Genomic DNA, 20,691 nt, shown 5'->3' on the forward strand with positions numbered 1-20,691 from the left:
TCAGCAACTACATAATTAACAATTATGACACAGGCAGACCCTGCTTAGGCCTGTGAAACGTATGAAAACTAGTACAGACATCAGCTAAATGAAAACCCTGAAACTTGTTCTAATTTTACAGACAATTTCTGGTCTGATTTGGTTAAGAGAAACTCTTGAACAATTTTGGAAAATGAAGGCTTAATCTAGATGTGAATACTGTATTGACACTTCAGTTTTCTGAGCAGCGATCAAGAGACTCATAGACTTAAATGCCTGTTTATTCCCTTCTCCCAAAACCATGTACAAGTACTTTCAATTGTTTCTGTACATTAAAAGGCCTCATCAGGCCTACTGTTAGCTTGTGTCCATCTAGTATTCACAAAACTATATAAGGAATATTTAAAATGCTTTGACTTTAGCAGTGTAGTGTAGTAGTAGTGTGTTGGTTACTGTGCTCCTTACCAGTAAAATGGTTAACTTTTCACCTAAAGGCAGAAGATTGCTCAGTCTATAGTCCTAAAGACCTAAAGCTGAGGGTTTCTTAGGAATACAGAAGGATTCAGAAGGACTGACTACAAACCCTGTTCACTTCATTCACATGCACAGTACAGAAATTTAAGATCACACCAAGCCTAGGGATACTGGAGCTCTGCTCATCTTCAGAAAGTCAGTGCAACAACTGCAGTGGGTCATAAGTTTGTATTTCAATGAAACCAAACTGAATGCAAGACCTGAAGAATATTATTTCAAGAAAATCAAGACAACGGCTATCTGCAACATACAGTGTTTTCCTAAGAACCAGCTGTTTTGTTTGCCATGCTAGAAAGGACTGAGTCCTTTCAGCAAAGCTGATTACAACTGCAACAGTAACGGTCATTGACTACTGCAACTGCAACACTTGTTGCGACAGATTTTATTTGCGAAGAAATGTGAAACTCAGGTGAGGTAACAGGGATGTCTAGCTACACAACAGCTTTTCAGACACCTCTGTTTACAAAATGTCATTTCACATCTTTCGTAACAGTACCTGAACAATAAATAACCAACCCAGAAAAGAACTAAGGAGTGGGTGAAAACTCCTTGACTTACAAAACTGCTATATCAAGGAACTATATTTAACCATCAGGGAGAGACAACATAAATGGATATATTGCTTTGTAAACTGAAATAATTTAATAGAAGAATCTAATCAGATTAAATCTGTAGGATTCTGCTGATTTGATGAATACATTCAACAAATATATATATAAAAAACTTTGTCCAGTCATAGCTTGTAAGAAAAATATTTTTTTATCATTTTAATACATTTCTACTGTAATGAAACTTTCCAACAGTTGCCATGGGACTCATGACAGAAAAGACATCACTAATACATTGTTTTATATATAACTTCAGTTCAGAAGGAATGACAAGTTACCGTTCTTGTTACAGTAGCATCTGAATAACCCCCTTTGAGCATGACTGGCAAAGCTATGAGTTAGCAGTTCCCTTCTCAATACAAATGAAAACTTAAGGATGTTTCCACAGTTAAGTTCCTCAGATTTGTCAAGACAGCTTCAGTCCTTGAACATTTTGTTTCAGATTGAGCAACTCTTTTTCTTGCCTTGTTTTCTCCAATTTGAAGGCTAGCTTGTTGGCTTTCTTCTCCATTCGGCGTTCCTGTGCATAAGAATAATTACAAATTTAATATGCAAAAAGAAACAATTCTAATTAACAGTTCTAGATCATGAAAACAACTACAATGTGGACAATAATATTATTTATGGCACTAATTATTAGTAGTCCAATTAATATATGTACCACCAGGATTATCATCTTTAATTAGCTGAAGCTTCTTATATGCTGCCAATTTCTGTTCCTAAACAAAACAACTAGTATATCATTGTGGCCAATTAGATTCTCCACATTTCTTTCCGAAACATCGTAACTGTTTTCTGTGCTTCCCTAGATAATAAGGAAATATGAGGGCTCCTTTTGAAGTTATACATGTAGTAGTGGCCACAATAACAGACCAATATTTCCATACCGGAAATCAGGATGACAAAATTATGATGATAAATTTCTTTCCAGTAGTTTTTTTTTTAAAGAAGCAATAATTAGTTCTTTGGGACCAGCAAGTTTTTCCCCATTAATTTCCAGACACAAGAACAAATGAGCATTAAAAAAAAGTTTGTAAGACAGAATTCAGATAGTATCATGTTTTTCCAGTGTTTTATTTAAAATAAGGCATACCTTTCGCTCCTCTTTTATTGCCTGTTTTCTAGCTTTGCGCTCCTCTTTGCTCTCGTCTTTGGAGCGGGGCTGAGTTGATGCTCTTGGCAGGTCACTGTCATTAATCATTTGCATGCGTTCAATCTGCTTAGCAGTAAGACCTTTCTGAGGCAAGATATGTAGGGGAATTCCAGTCTTCTGAGAAATTTTTATTGGTTTGGGCTGAAATAGAAAGCACGTATGTATTAACGGTCCCTCGCTTTCTCTCCAAGAAGAGCACATCGCACTGCTTTATCAGTATAAAAATATTAGATTCGATTTAACAGTAATAAACATAAGTTCCCTCATACTATTTTCTTCCCTCAGAAAAACGCACATTAATCTCAAACTAAGAAATCAAACACACCTGTGAGAAGAATCTGGCCTCCCAGAACAAGAAAAAAGTTTCTCCCTTTTATTTAAATACTACTGGGAAAAAAAGGAACTTAAGTAGGCATTTAATACTCCTTTGTAAGCTTTCAAGAAAAAGGTTTCCTTTCAAAATCTCACACATTTGGAACAACGAGCTGTGCTCTAATGACAGAGAATGTCTGGAAGGGCAACGAACTAGAATAAATTGTTTCAAACTGCAGAAGGCAAATACACACCTATTTTCAAGAAAAAACCTGATATGTGGTTGTGAGAGACAGATTACACAAAGGCATATCACAGATAACAAGAAAGTTCATTCCTTGCCCTCTACATTTCTGCCTAGCTACTACAGAAATTTTGCACTTACTCAATCTTCCTTCTAATAGAAAAAAAATATATCCAAACCCTTCTTCAGTGAAGAACTAATACCAGAAGCTAACACCCTCCCCAACCCTCTTTTCTGCTCCCTCCTTCTTTTAAAAACAGATATCAATTGAGAAAACAATCACTTTTGTCTCAAATTTTCCCAAGCCAGGTGGTTACTCAGAGTAAGTTTAATGATTTTACCTTTGATGGCTCCTTAATAAGTGTTGGGTGATTATATAAGTTTGAATATGTACCTAGGTCACAAAGGAAAAGAAAAAAAGTAGTGAAGAAAGGCTTGCAAATAGAAATCAGGTAAATTTATTATGAATTGTACTACTACTTAGTCTTCGAAGATACAAAACTGCAAGAATTAAGTTATCCACACAAAAGCAGGAGTTTTATCTAGCAAGAATTCCTGCTGTTGTGCTCCAGAAGCATAAACCGTTTTACCTAAAGCACTGTTAGAAAAGTTCTGAGATCACCCATCATTAATTTGAAATCCTAGGAACAAACAAGCAAACTCTAAAATACTTACTCAAAATGGATTCACAATCCCACTTTTCTTTTGGTTCCTCAATAACTACAGCTACTATTTCTTCCTTTTCTTCCTCACTTTCTTCATTCACAGCAGAATCTAAATCTTCACAGGGTTCAAGAGCATCCAATTTCACACAACTTTGAAGTACAGAGAAGGAAAAAAATAAGGTTTATCTTTTCTCGAAAATATCTAATTATGTAAATCCAGTCTTCCCTCAGTAAAACTCCAAAACAAAGAAAGCTATTCCTAGTGAAACTTGCAGCAAAAATAAGTTTCCTTAAGTAAACACCCCCAAAATAAACCAAAATATTAGGACAAGAGACATAGTTGACAAAAGAAGTATTTCTGCATCTCAAAATTATGTGGCACCAAAATTTGTGACTGAAGGGCAGGAGGTGAAGAGGATATACTTTTTAGCATGTAAGCAAGGCAGCTCTAGAGGTGACTATGTGCTCTGCTACTGACCAGTCATCTTTCACTACAAGGGACACATTACCATATCTTTCAATCAGGAAACACAAGACTAATGTGAGAACATTTAACCATTTAACTTTGGGATAACATCACCTGCTTTAAGACAAAGTGAATATACTGTGGAAATGCAGTTTTACATTGACACGGGGTTGCTTTATAAGCACTAATTTTCGCAGTACCCATGCAACAGTCACCTGCGAGTTTATTGTCATGTAACTAGGAATACAGTGGAATCGGCTGCATACCAGCAGGACAGAATACACTTGGTTACAGAGTCCGTTAAAAACAAAAGTAAAGGTATAAGGAGAAAAGTAAGTTACACTAAAAAGGGAAAGGAAGAATGCCTCTAGATATTACTTACACTAAATTCAGTACAATTATACAAAAGAAGCATAATCTCACAAACCAACAAAATGCCTCCACCAAATTTTATCATCTTATAAGCTAAGACTGACATTCAGTGACATAAAAAAAAAATGGTTAATACTTGTACATAGCTGCTTTTATAGTGGGATGTAATCTTTGAGTACATGAACGGGAAACAACATACCCAAACTTTTAACATAAACACAGGATTACATAACTACTCATGTGAAGCAGTACTTCTGGGAATACATACTACTTTGCTTTCTCTTTGTAGTAATCGTTCAGGACTTCCTGCAACCGAGCATTGTCTGTGTTAATATAGCCTTCTAACTCCACATTATCCAAGGCTCCAATTTCATCTTCATCAAATTGTTCAAAAAACTAAAATAAAGAAGTCAGTGTCTGTAATTAGATCGCATTTGTCGTGCAACTTCATGACAGCTTAAAGAAGATCTACACATTGCTTTCTATTTGCCCCTTTTTTCCTCTCCCCTCTCATTTGCTGAACAACTGCCAAACACATCTGCAGTAGAATTTCCTCCTTACTGTCAGGATTCTTTCAGCATGGGAGCCACAAAGTTATCTTTTAATAATATATGTCAGCTTCTGGAAAATATTTCTTATTCTGATGCATTATTTCAATCTGTACATTAAAAAGCCTGTCACTGCTCAGGACAATAGTTACACCGTATTTCCACTGCTCTGACATCACTTCATGAATGTAAACTTGGCACAGTGGGGAGGAAGGGTGAGTGAGTCTTTACCAGGCACTTGTACATGATTCGCTGCGTCGAACTGAGCCTCTCAGTCAAAAGTGTAACACCAACTATGAATGCTCATTATAGTGATTGGAATAATTTTGTTTAACTATATCAGTGTTAGGCCTTTTAATAGCAATTAACACTATAACCTATGTAATACAAGCCAATACAATAGTGCACACAATATTAAATGTGGAATATGTGCAAAGAACAGCTGTTTGATGCCCTGACTACTGAAGGCAGTAAGAATTTGCACAGCCGTACAGGACACCACTTTATGAGATGAATCAAATGACAAAGAAGCATTTAACACCCTTATGTTTAACAGTTACATTCTCCAGCTGCCTCACCTTCTCAAATCTGTCATCCAACAGGGTTAACTGCTCATTCCTTCTCATTACTGAAGATGTCATAGAATATTCTGTGAAACGACTCCTGGTTTCTTCTTGCATAAAAAGAAATTCTTTTGTCTCTCCATTAACCCCATCATCTGATAAAGGACCTTCTGAGTCATAGTCTTTATCATTACTGTAACTGTCCTTTTCATCACTATCATCCTCCACATCTTCCCATTCATCTTCATCCTCAGCACCTGATCCCCTGAACAGAAGTATAAAACAGTTTTAGAATAACACACGGACCTTTCCACAGCTCTGACCAATGTTGAGTTATCTGAAACAATTCGGCAATAATAGATTTAAATCTTGAGAGGCAAAGATAAAAAATGATTATTTTCAAGCCAGTAAAAGAAAAACAAGGTTAGCAGTAACGGTAGCACAATACTACTTCTGTTTGAAAGCTGAAAACTTTTCTGTTAACTCTTGGATCACACATCTGTGAACTGAGAGTGAGGTTACATTTACATTCAGCTATATGTGTCAAAGTAGAAAAAGAAAAATACTAGCTGTATTCTTGAATATTAAAACTAGCAAAATTTCTCATTCTTCATAGAATGATGAGAACGACAACAAAACCTAAAGAAGTAATATCCAGTGGGATACCACACGATGCATTTGTAAATGTTCTGGAAACACACATTAGCCTTCATCAATATTATTACTGATGTATTTTAAACGTGATAGAAGGCAATGTTTTAAATGGTTCAAGAATCCCATTGTTCCATATATTGTATCTGTAAACAAATACATATAATCCATGAGCTCAAAGTAACAAATGAAACCCATCTAACCCACATAACACAAGGTAATACTTTTTTTCTTTTAACACACCGAAGTATTCAATTTGAAATCTGAAACCATTCTTGCTTCCTACAACAATACATGAAACAAAAACCAGCATCATTCCTATTCACATATGACGACCAGTTCTACAAAGCTCTGTGTACCCTTTCTGTGGTTCATTTGCTTGTAGAACAAAATCATCTTCCAGGATATTTTCTGGATTGTCAAAGTCAAAATCATCATCAAGAGCTGCAACAATATCAGGGTCAAAATCTAGCCGTGGTCCTAGAAAGTTAAAAAACCCCAAAAGATAAATACGTAAGTTTCTCTGACATTATGAAGCTACTTTCCTGGATAAAAACCAATCCAACTAGACTGGTAATTTGCACTAAGGAAAGACTAAACCTAAGAACCACAAAATTCCTCAATAATATTTGTAGATTTGACACAAGCCAGGGTAAGTCACAAGCCTCTTGTAAATTTTCCTCATCCAGAAAAGAACATTCCCCAGAGGTCTGAAGCTTCCATAAACTTATTTTAATATATTTTACTTAGAATATTGTAGAAGAAAAAATATCCAAGTTAAAGTACTGTACAATCACCTGCCAACCCTAGCTCTCACCCCCTAAAATTCCCTACATTACAAAAGGTCAGGAAGTGTTTCTCTATTGCAATTAACACAAGTGTCTTCAGCAACCTTCTGACAGGACAGAGAGAACTACCACAATTACCTCCTGTTATAAAATATTAAGATAGCTGTAAAGTGAATGTTCAGCGCAAGTACAGATACATAACAAAAGCGTACTTACAGCATGTAACACTGAAATAATACTAATGAAGGGAAGTAAACACCACTCAGCATTTGAAAAGAAATTTTGAGAGTGAAAATCCAGTTCCAGACTTGGACTCAAACAGATGGAGTAAATAAATCAACAGTATTATCTACAGTTTGTCTGCGTTATTAGTTTATATTTGCTACACAATAGTAAGAAGTCATGGATTCCACCCCCTCAAGCAAAGCTAAAGTGCTATTATTAGTGAATCACAGAAATAGGTCTCAAATTGAAACATAGCTCTCTTATAGAGCATTCTTCATGTCAGCCACTGAGCAGGTTCTAAACCAAAACTAATATGACACTGTAATCGAAACCAGAATTACCATCTAGTACCTAGATGGCAACTCACGTTACAGAAAGGTAAAAGATTTAATGATACCTGAAACAGGAGCAGCTTTATTTAACAAGCCCACATCCTCTTCAAACTCTGTGGCAAATACTGAGGAAGGCAATTTAATAGATGGAGCCTTAGAAAAGAAACAAAAAATCAACATCACAATATACTACTGTCCTGGTTTCGGCTGGGATAGAGTTAATTTTCTTACTAGTAGCAGGCATAGTGCTGTGTTTTGGATTTAGTAGGAGAAGAATGTTGATAACACACTGATGTTTTTAGTTGTTGCTAAGTCCTGCTTATGCTAGTCAAGGACTTGTCAGCTTCCCATGCTCTGCCAGGGGCACAAGAAACTGGGAGGGGGCACAGCCAGAATAGTTGATCCAAACTGACCAAAGGGCTATTCCATACCATATGACGTCATGCTCAGTATATAAACTGGGGCGGGTTGGCCGGGGAGCAGCGATCGCTGCTCGGGAACTGCCTGGGTATCGGTCAGTGGGTGGTGAGCAATTGCATTGTGCATCACTTGCTTTGTATATTGTTATTATTATTATCATTACTATATTGTTATTATTATCATTACTATTTTACTTTATTTCAATTATTAAACTGTTCTTATCTCAACCCAGGAGTGTTTCTCACTCTTACTCCTCCAATTCCCTCCCCCATCCCATCGGGGTAGGGGGAGTGAGCAAGTGGCTGCGTGGTGCTTAGTTGCTGGCTGGGGCTAAACCACGACAACTACTTCTCAGTTTCTCATTTGAGCTCACATTAACAAAAATGTGCAGATAATTGCGTGACCAAAAGAAACCCTGTTGAGTGCTACTTAAAATATTTAAGACAAGCGCTACTTTAGTGGTGGCAAATTTTCAAAGTTATGCAATAAAATCTAGGTAAAGTGTTAGAAGCGCTAATTCTCATGTCAATATTCTCCAGGTACAGAGACAGTATTTTTGCATGTCTGAAGCTTTTTAGAGAATGGTTGTACAGGAGGCATAATGAAATCTATTTTTTTGTTTGTTTGTTTTGGAGAACACCAACATGCATTTGAAATTACCCCTTTATTGAACGGCTTATTAAAAGCTTACTAACATGCACATCTAAAATAACTTTAAATCTTATGCAGTATCACCAAACTGTACCTCAAAGGTATTTCTGACTAAGAACATCAGTTTCGACTAAAATTACAGTATTTTGTTAAACCAAACTCCCTCAATTAAAAGTGACTGACTGGCAATTGCATACTTCATTGCTTGAAATTACTTATTGATTTTCCATTCCAACATGATCTAGCATCAAGAAATTCTACAAAGTTATGCCAGCAATTGAAAAGTTTGTTTTTATTCCCTCCGGGTTCTGTTACATTCCACTTTAAAAACATGGTGTACTGGTAATACAATCTGGTATATTCATAACTCCCAGAGCATTCAAAAGTCCTAAAAATCTTAAAAACAAATGCCAACCCCATAAAAACACATGACTTGTTAAATAAATACTTTTGTAAGCCACCTCTGTCAAGAAAAGCTTGTCATGGGTACACAAAGTGTTTTAACACTGCGCTAGCAAAATACTGTTCATTAATAAACTTTGGCTTGTCAACTTCTGGTTTTACTTGTAGGGAAGTCTGATTGCGGGTCAAAAGGATCCTATATATATACATATAGCTCACAGTCACAATAACACTTGTTGAATATGGTTAATGTGTCTACAAGATGCTAAACGCCAAAGAACAGTATAAGATTATTATTAACAAAAATAGTACTTACTGGAACTCGCTGAATTTCATCTTCTATGTACCCCTCACTTGTGACAACAATTCTGCTTTGCTGTCCACGCACAGAAGGGACAAGCTCAGAGGGACCAGAGGCTTCTTTTAGATGCTGCAAATAGTCATAGTCATCATCAAAGAAGACTCCATACTTCCGCTGCTCTTCCCTCCTTTGTTCCTCATGCCCCTTGGAATTGTAAAAAGAAATACATTTAGTTACTTAAGTCCATTTAAAACTTATTAGCAAAAAGAAGAGTAACATATCTATTGAGAATGCCCGAAAACTGAAGTCCTCGTAGTCCTCTCTCCACTCATTACCCTAGCGCACGGCCAATCCAGTTAGAATGTTGTAACCATCTGGTTCAGTGTTCAGGTGCTGTCTGAGCAGGACCTTAAACAACTTTTGCATAAGCAGCACAACTTACAAAGCCTGTTTTTTCAGGGTGGGTCAGGCAATCTTTGTTGTTGTTTTTTTAATACATTTATATCCCTAATGCCAGTGAGTCATCCTTCAACCCATCAGGTAGTAACTCACGACTATCAAATTCCCTACAATATCCCTTTCTTTTTAATAAGCTGGACTAAAAACTAGCCTCTCTCAGGCTATGTTTTTGAATGGTATGATTGCATACCCACTTTTCTCTCCTGCAGCACTTCTTATCCGAATGAACCTCAATATTAAAAACGAGTATTTACTTTCTGTGTAGGCAGCAGAACTCTCTGGGGTGCGGTATCATCAGCAGCAAGTGGATCCCTCTGACTTCTGTGCACTAAGTGAAATGTTACTGCTTTCTTCTTCTCTATGAATGGTTTCTTTTTCTTGTGAGGCTGCAAAAGGACATTTGGTTAATCATCAAAAAAAAAAAAAAAAAAAAAAGAAATATTAAATGCACCTAAAAAGAATCTTTTGTCTGGAGCATGCTACTGTATTCCTTTTAAGGCAATGACTTATAAAGACATACTTAGAGACAAAGCAAAAAGAGACTAGTGGTAGCTTAACTCTTCTTACCACATGCACAAGAGCCATTTCATATGTTCTAATAGCATATGCAGCTGTACACAGCTGCAAAATGGCAATACATGGGTACAATAAATACTTGATTATAGCATGTACATGTTAACACATAATCCTAGAGAGGAATTTTTAAGTAACTACTTTCTAAATCCCGGGTCAAAGCTGAAACAAACTTCATCCAAGAAACACAGGAAACTGACATAAGGAAATTCATCTAGACACACCCAGCTTCTTGAAAATTGATTAGGCAGCTGTTCCTACACCAGTAATTCAATATCAACCATGAAAACTGTCAAACGCAGCATTATGCAGCCATAGCTCTAACATCAAAAATATATCTACATTCTGGATCAACAAAATCTGAAGTATTCTTAACTGGGTGAAAGCCTTTTCTACAAGTTAGCACATCTGACTTGGGGAAATATTTTTATCAAAATTTCCAGCTTTACTTACCTACCAAAATGTGTTAATAGCAAATACATGCAACTTGGAAACTGCTCTATGGATCTAACCTATCTTCTTTACCTGGTAACTTTAAGGGTACAAAATTACGCAGCATATCATATCGAAGTTCAGAGCGTATCACCTGCCACCATACGTTTCGAGTTAAAAACCCCACGCTGCGCTTTAAAGTCTTATGCTTGGAGGAACCATAAAAGGAAATACAGTGTTTTTGGAAGCAGGCAACGCGCTGCCCCTACGCACAATCTTGCCGGTGGCTGACGGTACAAGCCAGGTGGTTGTAACACAGCGACGCCGCACGACGCCGAGCAGGAAAGCCCCCGCCCGCCCCTCACGGTGGCTTCCCGGCACAGACCTCGGGCCGCCGCGCTAGGCCGGGACGCGCCTCAGCCGCTCCCTCAGCGCGGCCTCTCCCTCCCCGGCCCGACTCCCCCCTCGCCGCCGCCGCCGCCGCCGCCACCACCACCTCCCGCTCCCCGTCGCAGGCCCGGGGCTACCGGGGCAGGCCCCTCAGGCCGGGCCGGGGAAAGCTCCCGGAGAGCCCAGGCGGCAGAGCGGCCCACCGGGCCGTTCCTCCCCTCCAAACCGCGCTACGGAAAGGGCCCGATTTCAACCCCCAAAGGCTGGGGGAGAGCGGACCAGGCGCCAGAGTTACGGCGAGCGGCTCGTCGTTCCCCCCGCCGCTCCTCACCATGGCGCCAGGGCAGGCCGGGCAGCGCGCGCTGCCCGCCGGCGCGGGGAGCCGCTACGGCCGCTGCCGGCAGCCTCGCTCCTGCTCGCGCTCACGCGGGCCGGCCGTCAGCACCGCCGAGCTGCGGCCTCCATCTTGGGATAAACCAGTGAGCGACGGGGGGGAGGCGACAGGCTCCCACTGTGGGCGGTTTGTTTGGGTTTTTTCCCCCCCAGTAACAACAACAACAACAACGATGAGAGTTTTCCCAGACTTAAATAGCACTTTAATAAAAGACAGGCTCCGTGAACGCCAGCAGGGTACTTTTCCACCCACCCTTCGCAGACATATTTTCGACCTTCTCCCCCCAAATTTGTGGAGAATGGTTCCGCTCGCCAGCGGGCCGCAGCGGCAGCGCACGCGGGAGCAGGCCAAAGGGCAGCGCGCGTGCGCAGTGGCCGCGCCGTCGCTCGCATTCATACGTACGCGTTCGTATTAACAGTGGTTTCTCGTATGAATCCTTATTTCTTGTGATGTGACACTCTAGCTGTATAAATTGCACCGATGCCATGCAGCGTGCCTGTGCGCAAACACGGGCATACGCGATCCTTGCTAAGGGGATGGGTGGGTGGGTGTGTGTGTGTGTGTGTGTGTGAAGTATGCTTGGTATTTGGGGAATGTGGTGCAAAACCCTTTTATTACATTTCAGAAAAAGTGTAAAACACAGAAAGGAGCAGTTTCTTCCGTGTGCATATAAACAATAACAACTATGGAAAGGTTGTGACTGAATATTAAAGAATTATCCACATATTATGTGTGTATATGTACACATCTAAATACGTATGTATGTGTAGACCTTAAAATACTAGCTTTAATCGTATTTGATTACATGGTGGATTTCATTGCTTTTCCAGTAGGTGTCACTAAAGCTCCAAAAAAGCCCCGATTTTCAGTCTTGTGGCTCTTGTTTTCTGAAGTCTTGCATCTTTACCATCAAGTTTCATCACATCACTCTCATGGAAGCGTGCAAACTACTCGGATCTGCTCCATCGGTTGAAATGACTCCTGTACTCGGAGGATTCAGATTATGCCTGCCTATATCCGCACAAAGGCTAGAGCTTTCTTTCCTCTTGCTCCCTAAAAGTACGTGTTGAGTATCTTGTTGCTGTCAGCCATCCGAAGGTTGTAGTACACGCCTCGTGGTACAGGAAGGTCAGCAACCCTTTGACTGCATGCCATGAATGGGTTTTTCAGGACTGCACCTAACAGGAGTAACTCCTTTCCTATAGTATGTCAATACTGCAAACCCTGTGACAGGTGGAATAGCAGAGCTACCTTTTTACAAGGTAATTAAGAGCAGAATCACCCAGCTGTTAAAAATACTGTGCTTAGCATTTATCTGTGGGATAACCAAGTAGATTAGATTACTTCTTGTTGCTTCCAGGTCCCTGAGGTAGCTCTGGCATCCATAGAAGTGCAATGTACTTGTACGTAGACTTGGTAACAGGATTACACCTGGCAATCTCCTGTGCCTGGTGACCCCCTATCTAATAGTGGCAGTACTGTCATTCCATATACCCCAAATCTGGTCTAGGAGTATCATGTCAGTCTGGAAGTGGGAAAAACGAGCTTTTGCTCTCAGCTCTGTTGCTAATCACCTTTAATATGTGTAAGTTAAATTAACCTGTTCGGTTGTTTAAGTCTCAGGGTTTTCTGTCTTGCTTTAACTCATATCCCCACCCTGTATTTCCTGTTTAGATTGTAAGCATTTAGGGGGAAGGACCTGTATTATATGTTCACACTGTGATTAAAACAACAGGCTCCCTTATCACGGAAGATTGATAATGTATGCCAACAGTAATACATCTGGAGATTAGTTTTAAGATTGAGGGATTAGCAATAATAGGCACCATATTGCCTCCTTTGTTGATACCTAAGGGTGAGTCATCTTCCAACTGATTTATGATATATCAAAATTCAAAATTTAGTATCACGTGTATGTGAAATGTGGATGAGAGAGTCTCTCATATGGAGACCCCACTTAAGCTTCTAATTTCATCTAAGCTTTACAAGGCCATCCAACCCACTGTACTCTCTCATTGTGTTCTCTGCTGAGACACCTTGCAGTTTAAACTCAACAAAGAGCATCTACAGAGACCGAGGGGAAAAGCGCTCAGGTCACTAATCACTTCTTTTACGCTTATGGAAGAAGAATTGTCAGTATTGGAACAGTCTCACTGTTGAGGCAGCCACTTGAAAAATAATATGCTGGAAGCATGCATTTCCTTAACATGATCAACAATTTGCCTTCCATGTGAGGAAATTTATGCTAATAATTTTTCTCTTTGTTCTTGCAAAGCAGAAGTTATTACAAAATAATTAAAAAGTAAAAGTTACTGTCAGTCACTTTGTAATGTTGAAAGATTGGCAGACGTACTGCAGACTAGGTTGAACCCTCAGCTGTGCAGATCAGTTCTTGTCCATGTGCAGTAGGTGTGATTCTGGTGCAAATCTGCTGTCAATGAAGTTATTCCACCAAAACTAGTGAAAACCACTTCTTGCTGATTAAAAAACAATTAGGAAACTGGGAGCATAAATTAGGTCTCTGAACCATTGAGCTACAACACTAACTTTGTATTTTTAAAATAACTATCAGCACTTTGAACACACCTCTGCATGAATACACCATCCACAAGGAGAGATACCAGCTATGTTTGAAGGACTCCCAAAATTCAAAGGAAGGTTTCAGGAACTTACCTTCATTTCATTTCCATGCAGAGGGACTTTTAATTCAGTCTCTAGGGCTACTTTCCAACAAATAACTGCTCTCTGAAGTTAACTCCATTATACACGCACATGTACTTGCCAGAGATTCAAGAACAAAATACTTTCTGTAAAGATTTTCTGAACAATTTTATTGAGGTAATTTTCTTCATTTTGTATCTCTATATATATTCATTGATATATATCTATCATTCAAAGAGCTAAACAGTTGTCTAAGGCACTTGGAACTGTGCACAACACAGTATCCTACAGTACTATACAACTAGGCAGCACACTTTTTTTTTTGCTTGTTAAATAAAAACACCATAAACCAAGCATAGTATGTGTACTGTATAAAAAAGATAATACATATTCTATTTTTCAGATGACAATGTTAGAATATATTTTTGTGTGTGTATAGGTATATACTACAGTACAGATAAACCCCCAAGCAGCAGCTATCATTAATTTGTAACAATTCCAGTTATTTACATTCACAGATATCAATACCCCTGTGTAAAATGCAGTATCAGACCAGCCACTTCTTAAAGCTATCATATTCAGTCATTCTAAGTCAAGCTGCTAAAATACAAGTAAATGCATTCATTTTATAATTGTTATGTAAAATACACACTGCATGAGCTGAAAAGTTATCAATATGATTCTCCACATCTTTTGAAAGTCATTAAACATGTGGAAAGTACATTTTAAAATGCCAGCAATTCTAAGCTGATAATGTTTCTGATACCTTTTTTGTAGTTATCAATAACCATCCAGCATGAAGGGCAGTGGGGAGCCAAGTCTTGAATTTTGTTTGCCTTGCTTTACTTGTAAATAGGAACATTTAGTGAAATTCAAGCAAGTTACTTTGAGCGTGATTTCTTTCTATTTTTAATCAAATTAATAAAAACAATAGAGACGAAGAACTGGCCCAGTGCCTATTAGTAGGTGACACTCTCCATTATGTGCTGCAAAATTTTAATTCCAATGAATTCACATGAAAATTTCATTTCAGGTGATTGTGTCCTGCCCATAGTATATTCAGCATCTAAGAACCTCCTGGCTTTACTGGATCCTAATAAGACCCTACTGGAGCTTAACGACCTGCACCAGTGTGGATGGGTTATCAAGCCCTCCTTACTGGAGTCATGTCCAAGAGGTGTCCTTGCAGATGTGAGTGGAAGAATCATGTGCGCAAGGTTTCTTAGCACTGAGTAGTACCCTGCCGCAGCATATTGCAGCTCTGCCACAGAAATACGCATTCTTGAATGCCCAGTGTTTAAAGGTACAGTTGGGTCTATAGAGCATGACATACTAATATTGCTATGATTTACTGTTTGAGCAATTGATCCGTGAAAAGCTGGGAAGGGATGTGAACTTACTAGCTCCTGGGTGTACGGCAAGGTAGTCTGCAGCGTTCTTGCACCTCTCCTAGATTTGCAGGTTGGTTGTAAATGGAATTCTATTTCTCTTTTAGGGAGGAAAAAAAAATTCTTAAGAACTGTTTAAATGGTTGTAGGTAATTAGCATGTTCCATCTCCACACCCTTCCCACCCCTACTGATACAGCTAGATGCCCATTCAAATAAGCCGTTGATATCTTCTTGTTTCAAATCACACCAGGTAAAATAATTGTCCAAAACACAGTATTTCTTTAATTCAAAAATTTATACAAGTTTACAAATCAATATACCACCACACAAAGTAGTGAAAGGAAGAGGAGGTACGTTCAGCAACATCTTACTATGTTATAACAATGTTCAAATATGGTTAAATTTGACATAGTATTGCAAGACTTTTTTATATAAAGAATTAATGATTGAACAAGGAGAGACAGAATATCATTACTTTCTTTGTTCCTATCCAATGCAATATTTAGCTTCTAGAAAATAATGAAATATTGGTGAAATGCTGTATCTGGTTCACATGAGCTCTATTTCCATTTAAATCCTGAAACAAGATGGGAACACTGACAAAGTGAAACAAGATCTTACTAATCATTAAAGTCAATAAATAGAAAGCTGTCAAAATATTAGAGTGAAATATGTTATTTTTACTCCATCTCTCCTTTTCTCTATATAGCTACACTTCCATGAGGTTTTTTTCAGATTTCTGTTAAATAGAAGCTTTAAGCTATTCTGGGGAATTTACTTTGCATTTTATTTGATCCTCAAAATATTTAAGTATTTTAATATCAACCTAACACAAACTTTCAGAATTGCCTTTTTTTTGTTGCTGTTCATCAAAAGCTAGGTCCCAGCAGTGAGCATTGCACTGAGCTTTGTACAATAAGAATCATAAAGATAGCAACAGTAATGGAGCTAAATATGGGAGCTCCTAAAGGCAGGAGGCAAATTTATTCTGTTTTTCACCCTGAGTATGTCTTTATTTTAGTTTAGGGCAGCGGCACAGGAACTCCTTGAGATATGAATAAAAACAGATGACGTGAAAGCGTTAAAGGACACAGTTCTGGTATACCTGACAATTTAATGCAAATGTAGGTTTTTAGCTTGGTTTGCTTTATTATTAAAACGTTAACAGACATTAAGACATGGGCTCATATTCTAGTCTCTACTTAGGATGCTGGGAGCGCTCCATGCAGTCTGCCAGGTACCCAGGTGACAGCGTGGCTCGCCCTACCCCAGCTCCGACCCGCTGCCAGCTGCAGCCGATGAGGGGGTTCGGTTGATTCCCAGGCTGCCAGAGCAGATCCACCTTTTTAATCTGTGCTAGCTGGATCTTCCTTCCATTTTATGATGATATGAAATAGTGGCTCAGACTGTATTTATCATCAGGTTAAGTGACAGCTGTTTTGAAACAAGTTCTTTGACATAGCTATAGTATTACTAGTCACAAGATCTGGGTTTGAAGCATCTCCACTGGAAACAAAGCACTAATCTCACCTGGAAGGAGGGGTCTAACTTCTGTAATATCAGGGACATTTTCCTCCCTTTGTTTCACAGGTTTCATTTAGTTTTCAAGGAAAAAAAGTAAAAAAAAAAGGTCATCTCATATGGTTTTTATGTGTCAACACTGAGATTGTAGTGCCTCTCTAAGAGCTGCTCACTGTGGCCAAAGCCGAAGGTTGGGCTGCCCTGCCCCACACCACATCAGAGGTCGGTAAAGTCCACAGCAAGGGACATGCACAACTGTAGGTAAATGCTAAACCCAACAAATAAATACAATCTTGCAGACCTACAAATGGCTGTGAATACTTTCAGTGATTTTGAAGAGACACTGCTCCTGGTCCTACCTTGTTTCAAATCACTGGTCGAAATGGTATTTAGCTGAAATAATTGTTAGCATTTAGCTTAAATAATTTTTTTCGGCACTTGTTGAGTCAACACATATATCACAATTAGAGGAAATTCACGCAGACTATTTTGCATTTGAAACAATGAATTTCATTTGTAAGGACTAATATGTATTACCTGAAAGAAGAGAGAGATGAGAGACATCCTAGAACCATTTCAATTTGTTATGTGAGGAAGAAATTAGGATTTGATTAAGCATCCATTCTTCTGCACCCACAGCAACATGCTGTGATGCGTGATCCTACTGATAAATGCAATATATGAGGTCATTTCAGAAACCACTACTTCAAGCTACTCATTTTCTCTTTGTGTGAATGTCAACATCTGAGTTCATACCTGACTCTGTGGAACATAGGTATGTGCGTAAGTAAGGTTTGTCATATGTTGTGGATGACATTTAAATGATTTGTCCAACTTGATAAAAATTTACACACTGATCCTTTTTAGCCAGCTGGACTGTACTACGTGTTGCATGGAAAGTGTTATTTTTTTCTTTGCCTTTTTTACATCTTTTTATTTTTGTACTCGGGCGTTTCTCAGGACTTACTCTGATTTTTCCCTTCAAACAGGTACGCAGCACCACAGAGAGTTAGGTACATGACATGTTATTTCCAACAGGCTGTTGTAGCAACTTGAAGACATTTGAAATCATCAATAGAGACGACTGGGAGATACAGCAGAAACTGACTTCAGGCAGCTCAATAAGGTAAAGCAAACTTGCTTCACTGCACACAGCGACATACCAAAATCGTGTTATTTTTTATTGCATGGATAACACTTTACAGCTGTTGGTTTTCTGCCAGTTGATATTTAGAATATAAAAATAGTATATACAATTGTAAGTCTGTGTGTGGGTACAATACACAATGGATACTTTATAGTTCTAATTCTGCAAGTATACTGCATTTTTATGTAAGTCCCAATAAAGGCAACTCTTTTTGTCCAGTTACATAAATTTGCTTAAGCAGTTTGCTGATTTGTGGGCCAAAGAATGCATCTGATTATTTATCATCAAAATAATAAGAAATTACATAAGAAATTAAGGATTAGCTCAGCATCTCTATCCAGGCTAGTATTCTGCCTCTAGCAGTGGCTTGTAGTGAATACTTTAAAAAAACCCCAAACCCAAACCCATAAGGAGGATAGGGAAAGCCTAAGTGATACCTCACCTACATATCCTCATGTCTTATGTCAAAATGCAGCTTGAAGAAGTCTGAGCCAGAAGTTGTATCCTCATCTTTGTGTTTTGACTCTTAAACGAGAAGATGCCGCATGTCTTGCCGTTCATGCTCCAGGCCTAGTATAGAGGAATGTCTTCTTGCAAAGCCAATTCATTCACTTCATCCTAAGAGTTTAACAAGTTTTAGTTCGCTTGTGTAACCCGTACATATCCTGGCATGTCAGTGGAACTACTGTCTTATATGAAGTTTATATAGTCTGACTTTACCTTTGTCCAAGTTATTCTGCCTGTGCAACAGCTATCTTTCTACCTTTAGTATCTTGGCTGCTTTCAAATGTTTGAAAGTGATTAAGGCAACACTGAGGTCTGTTTAATTGCTCCACTTGTTTCCTTTGAAGTGAAATACTGTGTTTTATACTTCAAAGTCAACATAGTAGGCATTTATAGGATTTTGGAGACACATTTCTGAATTTGGCAACAACAACAACAAGTTTAAGCAGGAGAACTATTTATTAAGTGCAAGTTTTTAAGTTTACTCTGAAATTCTAAAAATAAAAATTAGGATTCTACCAGAATTGCTGACAAATCTTAACTCTAATAGCCTGATCATTCCTTCATGACTTAGTGCCAAAGAATACATTTTCACTGCTTCCTTGATGTCAAAGTGGTGTTCCTATATTTATAAAACGATGGGCCTCACAGAAGCTAAATTGTTTTCTGCAAATGGAATCCTAATGCCTCTTATTGATTCCTTTAAAAAAGGAAGGTGCTGCCTCCTTTCTTTGCTACAAGCATGTAGATGGTTATTTTGTTTGGTTATTGATATTTTGGGGTCCGTACGTCATTGGGTTTTTACTAAAATATAAGTGATCTTAACAGTCATATAAAGCTATCTTTTTAAAAAAAGGTTTGTCAACCTCTAAAAATAATAGAGTGCCAGCTGTTGTAGAGCACTCTCCTGTTACTAGAATTGCTCTTTACTAAAATAATCCACTCCATTTATGCAAACCTAGTCTTGTAAATATCAGTAAAGAGGGAGATCTAATTTTAGCCACCAAATTGCCTTCCTGCCTTTAGGCTGACATCTAAAACAACCACCTTCAATTTTATAAACTAAAAACATTCCACAAGAATCTATTGGAGGTTCTGAGGTAAAAATGACATCGACACAGACCTTTTATTGCCTGAAAAAGAAATACTTACACTTCATAATTAAAAACTAAACAGGGCACATAAAAGACAAAAATAAATTGTAATATGTACACACATTAGAAAGGATAAATAGCAAATATATTGTAATACTGCATTAAATGTATGCATATGTGAATTCCAGACCCCCCCAAATGTTGTGTACATTAATTCAAAGGATAAATAAATGCTAATGTAAGACAGAGAATTTCTTAGTGTAAACAATGCCACAGGCTTTTTAATAGGCCTTTGGGCCAACTTAGAAAAACCATGTATTGCCTTTCACACTCCATACCACTGAATTTTAATAGTACTGTATTCCCATATACAATCTCAAGATAGTATAAAAATTATGAATCTAAGAAGCATTCTTCACACTCAACAAAAACAGGCTGCAGACACTCTAAGGATTTTCCGTTCACTTTTACAAGACCACTGGCTGAAGACATACTGATTCTTCTGGGAGTTCTTCCTCAAAGCAGTGCAAGAGTCCTTAAACATGAGAAGTCACATTAGTAATCACTGCTCAAGCCTACTAGTAAAGACTTTTGTGCCCAATTTCAATTCTGATTTTGGATTCACACTAGCATGATGTCAAAAATGTCACCACTGCCTGCCATAGGTGAAAAAGATGATGATCCCTGTGGTTTGAATGGCAAGTGACAGGCAGCAAGGAGTGTTTCGAAACATGAAGCATTTCATTGCATTCATAGTGTCACGTTATTTGTCCTTCGAATCCTGTTATGTATTTCTGAGGATCCAGAGTATGTCAACATTAAAACCCCAAAAATATATGATTTGTTCTGTATGAATGTTCAATGTATTTTCCTGAAGCATGCTCATCGGGATTTTAAAAAAGACAGCTGAGT

General features: G+C 38.4%; 1 protein-coding gene across 1 annotated transcript; it reads right to left on the reverse strand.

Moving 5' to 3' along the window:
* Positions 1-898: 898 nt before the first annotated feature.
* Positions 899-11,404, reverse strand: LTV1 (LTV1 ribosome biogenesis factor). Its single transcript, XM_075707505.1, has 11 exons — positions 11,400-11,404; positions 9,928-10,059; positions 9,230-9,418; positions 7,506-7,593; positions 6,455-6,575; positions 5,460-5,709; positions 4,602-4,729; positions 3,506-3,645; positions 3,172-3,224; positions 2,215-2,415; positions 899-1,641 (listed from the first exon to the last, which is right to left on the reverse strand). Exons 1-11 carry the CDS (start codon positions 11,400-11,402, stop codon positions 1,528-1,530), a joined length of 1,419 nt encoding a protein of 472 aa, XP_075563620.1. The 5' UTR covers positions 11,403-11,404; the 3' UTR covers positions 899-1,527.
* Between the last annotated feature and the right edge of the window lie 9,287 nt (positions 11,405-20,691).

The sequence above is a fragment of the Pelecanus crispus genome, chromosome 3, assembly GCF_030463565.1.
Source record: "Pelecanus crispus isolate bPelCri1 chromosome 3, bPelCri1.pri, whole genome shotgun sequence".
Lineage (NCBI taxonomy): Eukaryota > Metazoa > Chordata > Aves > Pelecaniformes > Pelecanidae > Pelecanus > Pelecanus crispus.